This window comes from Mustela nigripes, chromosome 3 (genome assembly GCF_022355385.1).
Source record: "Mustela nigripes isolate SB6536 chromosome 3, MUSNIG.SB6536, whole genome shotgun sequence".
Taxonomy (NCBI): Eukaryota; Metazoa; Chordata; class Mammalia; order Carnivora; family Mustelidae; genus Mustela; species Mustela nigripes.
The window spans coordinates 66,124,122-66,137,014 of NC_081559.1; the positions used below are offsets into that span (position 1 = coordinate 66,124,122).

A 12,893-nucleotide genomic window follows, 5' to 3' on the forward strand; every position below is an offset into this window, starting at 1 on the left:
GGGCTACCCCAAAGACCACCACCAGCAAACCAGAGCAGACCCATGATGCAAACCCATGACCTCACCAGCACTCCTTTCTCCAACTAAATTAGCCAACTCTTCCTTCTATTCAGGAGTGCTGGACTTGAAGGGTTGGAAATGAAGGGTCCAGATGTTATTATCATTTCTTGATATGCACACAGGATCTTTATTGGGCTTGCACCCAAAGAGATTTTCCTGTATAATAACGCATGTTTTTATTTTATTGCTGTATCCATTTTATTGCTCTATTTGTCACTTTTGTCTCTTTTAAGGGAATAAATGACCCCACAAATGAGTATTAAATCATGGAGAATCTTTCCCTCAGTACTCCCGTTCCCCATCAGCATAGAAAAATAATGCATAACTCAATTCTTTCACTGTGTTGTGTGATCTCAGGAAACCACCTCACTTCTTTGGGCCTCATCACATTTATCAGCCCTTCTCACCGTCTTGAGATGCTGGGACCCAACTGTGCCTGCCCTCTGATTGCTCTTCCTCGGCTCTGGATTCCAGATAGTCCAAAGGGCAGAGTTCATCTTCTATCTTGGGAGTCCTCCACAATGCCTGAGCTCTCCTGATCAGATGTCCTTTGTAATCCACAGAGATTCAGTTCCTTGTACCTAGAAAGAAAGATGGCAGACAGAGCCACAAAATGGTATCTTGTGCTCCTGCAGTCTCCTGCCATGACCTTCGTCCTCGGGCTTCTTTATTCTTTTATTTCTCTTAACATCCAGTGGCTCATGTGATGAATCAAAACATAGGGTTGAAACATGGATATTCATGGATAAAATGAGAAGGAAAAGATATGCTTAGGAAATAAATTTTGGTGCTATCTTTTCCTAAGATGGATTTTTGGCATGGGGACATTTTTGGGGCCTAAAGATGGCTCAGAGCAATGCTGTTGACAGCAATTTTTTATAAAGATTTTATTTATTTATTTATTTGAGAGAGAGAGAGAGAGTAAGTGAGTGGGAGAGAGAGGGAGAGAGTATCTGAAGCCCACTCCAGGCTGAACACAGAGCTCTAGGCGGGTTCGATCCCACCACCACAAGATCATGACCTGAGCCGAAACCAACGGTGGTATGTTTAACCAAGTAAGCCACCCAGGTTCCCCAAGATCAATTTTATATGCCAAAAAAAGCATGTTTATTTGTGGACCTCCCCACCATGGGAGGCACCCCAACCCTTCTCTCTGCCCTGCTCAAAAGCCGCACTGGAGGACATTAGCAATATTCTTCTCTTTGCAAATCAAGGAAGTAAGGAGAAGGTCCCTGTTCTTGTCTGAGGAATCCAAATGACATCAGAGTGAATGAAAAGAAAAGGTTTAAGTGTGTGAAGCTTGGATGTGGTCAAGTAAAACAGGTAAGACAAGGTTTGGCACAAGCCAATGTAAGCATCCTGATCCGTAACCAGTTTCCAACTGCACTTTTAACGTGGGAACCCCTCACCCCAAACACTCTTAGCAATAACTTCCACCTTTTACTTTCAGATTAACAAAAGAGAAGCTTCTCCTGGGAGTTTTGTTTGGCAACAGCCCGGTCAGAAGTTTCCTATAGTTCGACTTGCTAGCTGTTCTCTGCCTGGGAAGGATAGGTTCCTCTCCTCATTAGAGGGAACTCTCAGACTTCTGCTGCAAACCTCCAGATTCTAAGCTTCCCACCTACAGCTCCCCACTTTCTACTGTTTCCTTTTTCCACATCCTAAAGCACAAACACTTTTGCCCTGACCCTGCTGGTTGTTTTAGCTGCTTCTTAATCTCATAATCTGCTTCCTGTGCCCACTTCAGTTCTGAAGGTAGAGACTCAAAGTTTCCTCCTGAAACCAACAGACCCTGTTTTAACCACGCTTTTTTCTACCCCTCCACCCCACTGTGGCCTTGGACATGTCCAGTGGTCTTGCTCATTTTCCCACCTCTGCTTTCTTTCCCCTTGCCTCTCTTTTTCCTTTGGCTACATTGATGGCTCTTCTCCCTTTGTCCATCCTCTAATGGTGGTTTCCCCTAAAATTCTATTGTAGCTTTCCTCTATCTGCTTGATCTCCACTCACTCCAGTGAGCTCACTCACTCAGTCATCACTACTCAGAGTTCCCAAGTCCTTATCCTTGACTCCTGCCCTGCCGCCTTCCCATATTTCCAACTTTTCACAAACATTTCCCTGTGAATATCCAGCCAAAATCTTCAAATCAACAGCCCCAAACTGAATTCAGTGCTTCTACTCAACTACAAACTTCTCCTGCTTTACTTTCCCACTTTTATCAACAACTGGACCATTTTTGCTGCCTCACAGGCTAAAACCCTGGGGTCTTTCTGATCTTTTATTTATTTATTTATTTATTTATTTATTTATTTCAGAGAGAGAAAACAAGAGTGCATGGGAGCTGGGGGGGAGGGGCAGTGGGAAAGGAAGAGAAAGACTCCCCAGCAGAGTCCACGCTGAGCACAAAGCCCAACCCAAGTCTTGATCTCAGGACCTGAGAGATCATGACCTAAGCTGAAATCAAGAGAACCACGCTTAACAGACTGAGCCACACAGGCACCCCTCTTTTTGATACTTTTGGAACAACTTTATTGAACTATAATTATGTATCATACAACTCCTCGATTTAAAGTGCATTATTCAATGAGTTTTAGTCTAGTCACAGAGTTGTACAACCAGCACAATCAATTTTAGAATATTTTTACTCTCTGCAAAAAAGAAACGCAATCCAAAAGCAATCATTCCAAAATTCTCCACTCCTCCACCCTCCCTCCCACTCCCCACCCCCAACCCCTGGCAACTCCTAATCTACTTTCTGTCTCTGGATTTGTCTAGTCTAGACACTTCATATAATTGTAAACATATTATATGTGGTACTTGTGACTACTTTCTTTCACTTAGCATAATATTTTCAAAGTTCACCCACGTCGTGGGGTATCTTGGTTTCCGCTCAGGTCATGATCTCAGAGTGGTAAGATCGAGGATGGAGTGGAGCTCTGCACTCAGCACAGAGTTGCTTTGAGATTATTTCCCCCCTCCTCTTCCTCCCTCTCTGCTCCTCCCCTCATTCTCGCCACCCCCCCAAAAAATAAACACATAATTAAAATCTCAAAGCTCATCCGCCTAGTAACATGTACCAACATTTCATTCATGTTTATAGCTGAGTAATATTTCATTGCATAAAAGCAACACATTTTGTTATCCATTCAGCAGGTGATGGGCTGAACTGGATTGTTTCTATCTTGTGGCTATTATGAGTGTGCTGCTGGGACATTGATGCCCAGGTTTCCTGTGCACATATGTTTTCAATTATCTTTGATATATATTTAGGAATAGAATTATAACTCCATGCTTAACATTTTGAGAACTGCCAAATGGTTTTCCAAAGTGGCTGCACCAGTTTACATCCCTACCAGCAGTGTGTGAGGGTTCCAGTTTCACCACGTTCAACACTAGCTTTCCTGTCTGAGACATCCTAGTAGACGTAAACTGGTATCACGTTTGTTTTTATTTGTGTTTCAACGATGGCTAATGATGTCGAGCATATTTTCGTGTGCCTATCTGCTTTTTGTATGTGGAAAATATCAATTCAAAATCTTTGCCTATGTTAAAATTGGGTTAGTTGTCTTTTTATTGTTGAGTTACAAGAGTTTTTTTCCACATTACAGATACAGATCTCTTAGGAGATAACATAATTTGCAAATGCTTTCTCCCATTCTGTGGGGTGTCTCCATTTTCCTGACCGTATTTTTGGAAGTGCAGGGGTCTAAATTTTGATGAGGTCCAGCTTATGTATTTTTTCTCTTGCCACTGTGTTTTTGGAGCATCTAAGAAATTGCTGCCTCATCTGATGTCGTGAAGACTCACTCCTATGTTTTCTTCTACAGGTGTTATAGTTTAACTCTTACATGTAGGTCTATGATCCAATTAGAGTTAATTTTTATGTACGCCATAAGGAAAATGCCCAACATCAATCTTTCACATGTGGCTATCCAGTTGTTTCAGCATCATTTGTCAAAAGTGAGATCTTTCTTATTTTTCCTTTTGTCTCTTATTCCGAATTGTCATCAAATTTTCCTCTTTTTCTCTTTAAAATGTCTGTCACCCTTTGACTACCACACAAGTTTCCAGTCCAGGTCTTCACCATCTCACACCAAGATAACTGCGTCTGCATCTTTCCTTCCAAGCTCTCAGCAAGCCAACCCTCCTAGGGAAGGACAGTGAAGAGCTGGAACTGAATTCACCTACTCAGGAGTCTACACTGAATTTGCACTACGTCTAGAGGGACAGTCTTCTCTCCCTATTTCTCTAATCTAGCCCCATCCTGTCCATACCAGATCAAAGATGGAAAATGTCCTCTTCCCTGGTTATTCGGCTCCTCACTGAAAAGGGAATTCTCTTCCCTTCCAGTCCTTTCCCTACTCCATTGTCTTCCTTTCTATGCACTCATTAAAATTCCCTAGGTACTTAAAGCTCCTCCAAACCCCAGCTCCTTAATAAGCCTCCCTTAACTGCTCTAGCCCTCACCATTGTCCTCCTCTGAGTCCCTACTGTATTTGTGAGCTCTGTGACACCAAACACTATGCAAATGACATTGGTACACACAATTCCATTCTACCACCCAACACCAGTGAGCCTTTTTTGAAAAGCTACTGAAGTTCACAGCACTGTGGCAAGAAGGATACATGATGTAAACGCAGTTTACTGGAGGAGGTCAAGGACCTTTCCTAGAAGTCCACTCCTTCATCTATTACATACTGATCCAATTTTGAAGTTTAAGCTTAAAGTTAACACAAGATTTCCAGTTGAGGAAACTTTCCCAAACCAAGACAGTGTTTTCCAAAGTTTCCCAGCATTATAATTTCTTGCGACTGAACGCTCTCCGCTGGGTTAGTGATCGAGCTGCTGTTTCAGACGCAGGCTTTAGAGCGCCGGTGGTTTGGTCTGCAGCTTAAACTGTGAGACCAATCCAAATCCTCAAAGTTAACTTAAAAGATATCAGATTGCAACCCCTTCCCCCACCATCATTAAAACAAAACAACAACAACAAAAACTTCCAAATTGAAGAGGCAAAGTTTGATCCCTTCCATGTTGAGAGCTGGAAACAATAGCAGCTTTCTGCTCTAGCAAGACTTCAAAAGGCGGCCGAGTGACTGCTCTAAGAATACTTGCTTGTAGAAGACTGAGGAAATGCACAAGACATCCTCCTGCGTCTGGTTCCCCATTAGCACGAGGGAAACTCTGACCTCTCCCCTCTCAGCACCTTTAATAGAGCAACGACTGGTACTACTTTTAACTAGGTAGATACGGGCAATTGGAAGGTTGAGCCTTTAGCGAGGAACAGGGAGGTCCGGGAGGGGGTGGGAAAAGGAGGGAGGGATCTGGGCGGTTAAGCAACACCTTGCTGTGAAGAACCAATGAATTATGAATTTGTTTAAATGACCTAAGTAATGCACAGATATTTTTAAAAAATCAACTGGAGATGGGTGACCGATTGGGTTGATTTCAGAGGCGTGAGTCCCCGATTGTTAGAAAAAAATGCCCAAGGCGAGGAGGTACCAAGCTCGGGCGTGAAGTAGTAACCCAGAGTTCTCAGCACACTTCTTTCTGGAATGGATCTGAAGCGCGCTGAGCGGATCCGCATACCGTGCGAGTACCTGTGCGGGTTTACCTACCCGCCTCTTCCCTCTGGTGGCACCTGGTCGGCGCTCGTAGCCTGCCCGGTTAGAAATTGTGCTGCAAACTTCCCAGCCTCAGAGCCCTGCAGCTTGGAGAGCCGCACTGCCGCGCTAGCCGCGGCGGGGAGGCTGGTATTCAACCTCCCCGCCCCCCGCCGCGCTAAAAGTTTGCTCCCTATTCGCCGCTCCCCGCCCCTCCACCTCCGCCCTCGGGCTGGAGGACCACAGAGGAGTTCTTGGGTCCTCTGTGCACAAACACACCCACCAACAAAAGAAAGCCCATTAAATCTTCCCTCCTGTGAACTCGCGCCCCAGCGGATACCTCTTTGAACTGACCCCCGCCCCCGCAGCCCCCGCGCTGTCTGGGGCGCGCCCGGCCCTCCCGGGCTCACTCCTTCCCTCCCGGCTGCGCACTTTGCTGCGCGCTTGGTCTTTGATGTTTCTTTACATTATGGCGGAGCAGCCACACTCTCTTCCCCGGCGCGGGGCTTTGTGTAACGGAACTGACATTTGGCCTTGATACCTGTATCTCTTGGTGATTGCAACAAATTTCTAAAATAAATATTGTACTTTGATCTCCCGGCATTGCATTTTTAATGGACGCTCCGAACATTACTTCATTAAGAGTAAGTTTTTCAGGAGCCCGACTGCAAAGGGAGGGAAGCTAAACAGCAGCTCGTAAAAGTCTCTCTGCAAACTTCAGCTCGTGCTTGGGAGGGCTACAATCCTGGTGGGTTTTCACAAATGGAGGTAAGGCCGACAGCAAGAAAGGGCCTACTGTGCGCCCCACGGTCCTAAAGACTTTGCTTATATTACCTCTTTGAAGCCTACAAACACTCCACAAGATGAGCACTACTATCACCCCTATTTTACCAACTGGGAAACTGAGGCATAAAGAGGTTGAGTAACTTGTTTGCCAAGGTCACCAACTAAAAAGCGTCAACTAGAAAATCTGGGTTCAGATCTTCTGAACCCAACCTTTTAACCACGAAGCAGTTCTCTCTTTCGTCTCCTGGCCCCTGGTGGTGTGGTTTAACTGCCTAATGGGGGCATCTTGGAGGAAAAGTTCTCTCCTATAACAACTACGCAGATGTGAACCGGCTTTTCTTGCGTTTGTGTTAAGACAGAGAACATATTCGGCAAATGAGACTGCTTTCCAGTCTGCTTGGCCCATCCTGGCCCGACCCCTCGGGGAGAGCGGGGTTTGAAGAGCTCCAAGGAGAGGCAAAGAAAGCACGCCAAGGTCCCAGACCTGCTTGGGCAGTTCGGCGGCGTGCGTGCGCGGGTGTGCGCCACGGAACTCCCTGGCCTCCGACTAGCATCCGGGAAAGGGCGCCGTGGGGTCCCGGGCTTCACCCGCACTCGCCCCACGGATGGGATGTGGAAGGAGTAGGACTGCCAGGCCTCGGAGCCAAACACGAAATCCCCTCCCTTCCCCGCTTCCAGAGCAACGGGACCTCATCCTCAGGAGCCTTGGCCCAGCGAGCTGTGTGGTCAAGGCGCATCGTTCCTGGAGTTACACCTTCGGGTGGGGTATGCTGGGAACGCCTCATAGTGTTTGGACGCCGTGCGGCCCACTCTTCTCCGGCAAGATGTTTCTATTTCTGTGGCAGATCCCGGGCGTGTGGAAATGTGGGTCTGGTGGCCTAGCCTCCCCGAACCCTGGTGGGAACGCAGAGGGCACCAAGATACAGCGCAGTCTCCGAATCAAAAACGGGTTGGGGTTATGTTAGCCGCAGGCGCCACACGGCGCGTTGGGCCACCCGGCCCCTCCTCTCAAGTCAGTCCCGGCCGCGGCGCGGTCTTTCCAGAAGGCGGGACGCAACAGGGCTAGAAGAGCCCCGCACAGCAGGCGGCCTTCGAGAGAGGAGACCCTGTCCGCGGGGAGGCCCGGCGGGAAGCGGGGTCCACCAAGCCCGGGCGACCCACTCCTTTGCTCAGCCCGGTGAGCCGCGGCCGCCGGCGGGAGGCCTCAGCGGCCCTTCCGGCTCCTAATCCCCTTCAGTGCCGCGAGGATCCCGCTGCGCCCAGCCCCCTCATCTTCCTCCCCCCGCCCGGCGCTCCCGGGTGAGGAGATTCCTGCGTTCGCACCCACCCAGCGAAACGCGCCCGGCGCCCCGGCCGGACCGAGGCAGGTGGCCCACCGTCCCTCCGCGGTCAGGCATGCGGGCCAGGAAGGATTCGGGGTGAGAGTTTCCCGAGCCCGGGGCGCACGCTATGCGCCTGAACTTTCTTTTCTTTGCAAAGGTGACAGGAACAACAGTTTTATTGACTTTTCTTTCCGGTTAAAGGGCCTCCCTCGCACTGTTTGTGGTTTGTTCAAAACAAAAGGTTTCCTTGACCGCGCCTTACTTTTTCCAAGTAGTTCCCTGGTAGGTGTGTGCGGCTCCCAAAGAGCGCGCACTCGCTGGACCGGGTTAGGGGGAGAAATTGCTAGCACTGACGGGGACTTCGGGGGCCTAATAGCAGTCAGCCGCCTGACCGACCCTCCACGGCGTCCAGGGCTGCCAGCCTGAAGGGAGAAGAACGACGTCACGTTTTTTTTCCCTCGGGTGTATATTATGGTTTGCTCTGGGTGTCCTGCCAAGCTTAGCTTTGCTGGTAGGCGCGGCACGGGTGTTTTTCCCAGGCTCACTATTTGCAAAAGTTGCGGCCAGAGAAAACTTCCAGGTCGCCAGCAGGAATGTCACAAGCGAGCCACAGTGGCTTGTCAGGCAGGCGGCCCTGGAGCGTGCGCGCCACCCACCGCCGCCATGGGCGGCCGCCTGGCCCCGCCCCGGGTCACAGCCCTGCCCGCAGCTCCACCGCGGCAGGCGGGGAGAGCGGGCACGCGGCCGGCCGGGCAAGGTGCGTCCCACGCCCCGCCCCGGGAATTCCCTCAGGTCCGCCGTGTGCGCGGGCCGCTGCGTGTGCTGGACCCGTGTGGGGTGTGTAAGTGCGGGGGGGAGGGGAGAATTATCCTCATCTCAGTCTCAAAGTCCCGCTCCTGGAAGCCAAAGGCAGATTTCTCTGGAGATAACAAAGACACTTTGTCACTTTGGGCGCTGCCTCGGTGCAAATCTTTAATTGCAAGGGAGTTGCGGGGGAGGGTGGGGGGAGGATCGAGTGTCTCCAGCAACCCAAGCGCGGGTCTCCAGGCGGCAAGGCCCCCTTTGATCAGGAAAATCCAATTATTTGTGTATATACATTTCCCACATAGTGATTACTTCATTAATTGTCCCGCCTTTATCTCCTCCCTTCCCATCCCCCCTAATAATCAGTTCTTTTATCCCGACCAACAAACACACCATAGGAGCTTTGTGGATTCAAAGGATTTGCTTTCGCTTCTGAAAGAGCCGCTATTCTTTGATGATTGGGTAGCGGCAAACTTCAAAGCCATAAATCTTCCCTCTGACTGGCTGGCGGCCCAGCAAAGTCCTTATCAAATTCTTGGAGGTGATCCTGAAGCGCTCAGACCGCGCGCGGGGCGAGCGAGCGGGGTGCGACGAGGGGCGCTGGCGGGGAGGGCCCCCGAGCGCAGAGAGAGCGCCCGGGAGGGACGCTGGGCCGCGGTTCGTCCTCGCCTTCGGGTCTCCATGCCTCGGCAGCGCCCTGCTCCGCCGCCAGCGGCCCCCAAGCTGTAGCTATGGCTGCCGTGGCCGTCCTCCGGAACGACTCTCTGCAGGCCTTCCTCCAGGTCAGGTCTGGGCTCGGAGGGAGCGAGGGAAAGGTGGGAAGGGTGGCGTCCGGATCAATCCTGGTACTGTGGGCACCCCGAATCTCAAAGGGACCCCTGCCTGCTCGGTCGATGCCGCTAGAGTTAGACTGAGGGGTGCCCACGTCAACTTCGCACCTAACCTTGGTGTCTAGAGTGTGGCCTTTGGGGGAGGGCCGCGGGGATCCGGGGGTTACTAGGACTTGGGCGTCTGGCAGAGAACAGGGTCGGCGCTCACCCTGTTGGGCCCTCCCGCTGAATTTCAGCCTGGGGTGGGCGGAGTAGGAGCGCGAGAGTAGCGTGGAAAGAGCTTAAAAGATGGGAGGGCGGGCGGATGGGCAGCTGGGCTGTGGGTGTTTCCACACCCTTTCTGACCGCGGAGCCGGGAGCGGCCCGTCGGATCCCTCTCCCCCCAACCCTGTGCCTGCCTTCTCTGAGTCTGGATGGCGTCTCCTTGCACCAAGTAGTTTCACGGGAAGAGCAGGAGCGCTCCGCGTTCAGGTAGCGCAGGCACCAAAAGTTAACCGTACTGGTGGGTGCGTGCGTGGGGTGCAGTGGCGGGGGAGGGACACCGGGACGGGGGAGGGGCGGCGCTATAATAGCTGGCGTGGGGGTGGCGGGCCGGCCCGGAGACCGCGCTTGGAGCGCTAACCTTTTGTCTCTTCTCCGCCCTCCCCCGCCGCCGCCCATGCAGGACCGCACCCCCAGCGCCTCTCCGGACCTGGGCAAGCACTCGCCCCTGGCGCTGCTAGCCGCCACCTGTAGCCGCATCGGCCAGCCCGGAGCCGCTGCGCCCCCGGACTTCCTGCAGGTGCCCTACGACCCCGCGCTGGGCTCGCCCTCCCGGCTTTTTCACCCTTGGACCGCAGACATGCCGGCGCACTCCCCTGGAGCGCTGCCGCCCCCGCACCCGAGCCTGGGCCTGACGCCGCAGAAAACGCACCTGCAGCCGTCCTTCGGGGCGGCGCACGAGCTGCCGCTCACACCCCCTGCCGACCCCTCGTATCCCTACGAGTTCTCACCCGTCAAGATGCTGCCCTCGAGCATGGCGGCCCTCCCCGCCAGCTGCGCGCCTGCCTACGTGCCCTACCCCGCACAGGCCGCGCTGCCTCCCGGCTACTCCAACTTGCTGCCCCCGCCGCCCCCGCCGCCGCCCACGTGCCGCCAGCTGTCCCCCAACCCGGCCCCCGACGACCTCCCTTGGTGGAGTATCCCGCAGGCGGGCACCGGCCCGGGGACCTCCGGAGTTCCGGGGGGCAGCCTCTCCGGCGCCTGTGCTGGAGGCCCTCACGCACCCCGCTTCCCTGCCTCGGCGGCCGCAGCGGCCGCCGCGGCCGCCGCGGCTCTGCAGCGGGGGCTGGTGTTGGGCCCGTCGGACTTTGCGCAGTACCAGAGCCAGATCGCCGCGCTGTTGCAGACCAAGGCCCCCCTGGCGGCCACGGCCAGGAGGTGCCGTCGCTGCCGCTGCCCCAACTGCCAGGCGGCGGGCGGCGCCCCGGAGGCAGAGCCGGGCAAGAAGAAGCAGCACGTGTGCCACGTGCCGGGCTGCGGCAAGGTGTACGGCAAGACGTCGCACCTGAAGGCGCACCTGCGCTGGCACACGGGCGAGCGGCCCTTCGTGTGCAACTGGCTCTTCTGCGGCAAGAGCTTCACGCGCTCGGACGAGCTGCAGCGGCACCTGCGGACTCACACCGGCGAGAAGCGCTTCGCCTGCCCGGAGTGCGGCAAGCGCTTCATGCGCAGCGACCACCTTGCTAAGCACGTCAAGACGCACCAGAATAAGAAGCTTAAAGTTGCTGAGGCCGGGGTCAAACGGGAAGACCCGCGGGACCTGTGAGCCTACCCCGGGGCGATTCGAGGCCTCTTCCGCCTCGGATTCCCGTCCCAGCACCTCTTCGGGGAGTTTCCGGGGTTCTGTGGGCACCTGGCCGAGGGAGGACCCAACAGGCACTGGCGCCTTTCTGCTGCCCATCTCCCAAAACGACGCCAGACTTCCAGCTTCCCTGGCCCGGCTGCGGACAGGGACCCAGTGCCCAGGAGAAGCAGGGGAGGTAGGGTTGGGAGCTCTGCGTCACGCAAGGGTGGTTTCAAGCTCTGAACCATTCCCACCATCTGGGAGAGCTACATTTTGGGGGAACCACACTGGGCCGGCCTTGTATATAGGAAACACTGCTGAATTAAAGCAGAAGGACCTTGGGAGATTTTAAATAGTGCTCGGTTTTTGTTTTTTGGTTTCTTGTTTTTTTTCCCTAGGATCGGCCGGGCTTTGTACAGGTTATTTAAATAGCTTTGTTAAAAAATAATTATTATAATTATAACACTAATAAAAATGTTACTTTTGTCCTCAGCTCCATGCAGAGCTACAGCATGAAATGTCTCTCTGTAAAACAATCAGCAGTTGCAGCGTGAAAATAAATACGTTAACTCCGGGGTCACCTGGAGATCCGGATGAGGCAGTCTCATTTGATCTTTTCATCTTTCGGGCGGCTTTATAAAGCGGTCAGGTTTCACTGCGAAGATGGTTCCTGTAGGCTGCCTGTATGGAGGTTTCTTGGTTTGAAAGGGTCTGGGCAAGTGTGTTGGGTGCGTGGACAGAGAAAGTAGGGCAGGGTCAGATTTGTGGTAAAGAGGATAGATCTCGCGGTCTTAGGACTTGACCAGAGACTGTCGGGCTTCTCTTAAAAGTTTGATACTTGCTGCACCTACAATGCACGTTCTTCTATCTGGCAAGTTCCCTGTGTCTTTCCATTTGGTGGTTCTGTGGGTAGAGAAGTCATACTAGAGCTTTGCTTCTTCCTGGCAGCGGGTTATGCTGGTGTCTGGAGAGGAACTGGAAACCCAAGGATCTGTTCATAAATGAGACTTGGGAGAGGTACAAAGAAACTGGGGACCTTCCTTCAAGGTTGGTCTTCGCCCAGGGAAGAAGCTGACACCTCAGCCCCCTTGTCTGGCTTGTTTTCTTCTTAATCATTGTGCTGTGAAAATCCTAACAGTCTTGCTTCACAATGGCCACTTAGGAATTTCTGGCTGGGCCTGGAAGTTTAGTTTCATTTTGTATCTTGGGATTTTATTTTATTTTTTTTATCATTGAAATAGACCAAGATTTGCTCAGGGAGGAGCCGGGAATACTCATATCTAGGTTTCTTGCCTGTCTCTAAAAAAAGTTTACAGCTGTTTTTTTCAAGTGTCTCAACTCAATTGGCTCCTTGATGTTTGCTAACATTTGCATTTTTAAACCTGAAACTGAAATCTTAATCTTCTGATTTAGAATTATCAAAGAGCATTTGCCAATATGTCAAGGTAGCATCATTAATGGCAGATTTCAGTGGAACTGAATAGTTTTTTCATGGTAGCAGAAGTGTTTATACATTGATAGGACTTCACAAACTGTTATCTTTCCTTTTGTTTGAAGTCAACAGGAATGGTAAGTTCTTAAGAGCTAGGAGGATTTTACTTGAGACTTACAGAATTAAGTAAAACACAAACATCAACATAACAGAGGAAATTACTTTTATATTCCTAAG

General features: G+C 51.9%; 1 protein-coding gene across 2 annotated transcripts; it reads left to right on the forward strand.

Annotated features, from left to right (window-relative positions):
- The first annotated feature begins 8,807 nt into the window (after positions 1–8,807).
- Positions 8,808–11,302, forward strand: SP5 (Sp5 transcription factor). 2 transcript variants are annotated; one of them, XM_059392778.1, is made up of 2 exons: positions 8,808–9,351; positions 10,064–11,302. In XM_059392778.1, exons 1-2 carry the CDS (start codon positions 9,301–9,303, stop codon positions 11,204–11,206), a joined length of 1,194 nt encoding a protein of 397 aa, XP_059248761.1. In that variant the 5' UTR covers positions 8,808–9,300; the 3' UTR covers positions 11,207–11,302. The 2 variants fall into 2 exon arrangements, with proteins under 2 accessions (XP_059248761.1, XP_059248760.1); XM_059392777.1 differs by lacking the exon at positions 8,808–9,351 and adding an exon at positions 9,530–9,870.
- The last annotated feature ends 1,591 nt before the right edge of the window (positions 11,303–12,893 follow it).

Coding starts and splice junctions, on each gene's coding strand:
- SP5 (XM_059392777.1), top strand. CDS start 9,688: ATGGGAGGGCGGGCGGATGGGCAGCTGGGCTGTGGGTGTTTCCACACC. Junction 9,871..10,063: donor CAGGAGCGCTCCGCGTTCAG/GTAGCGCAGGCA, acceptor CCGCCCATGCAG/GACCGCACCCCCAGCGCCTC.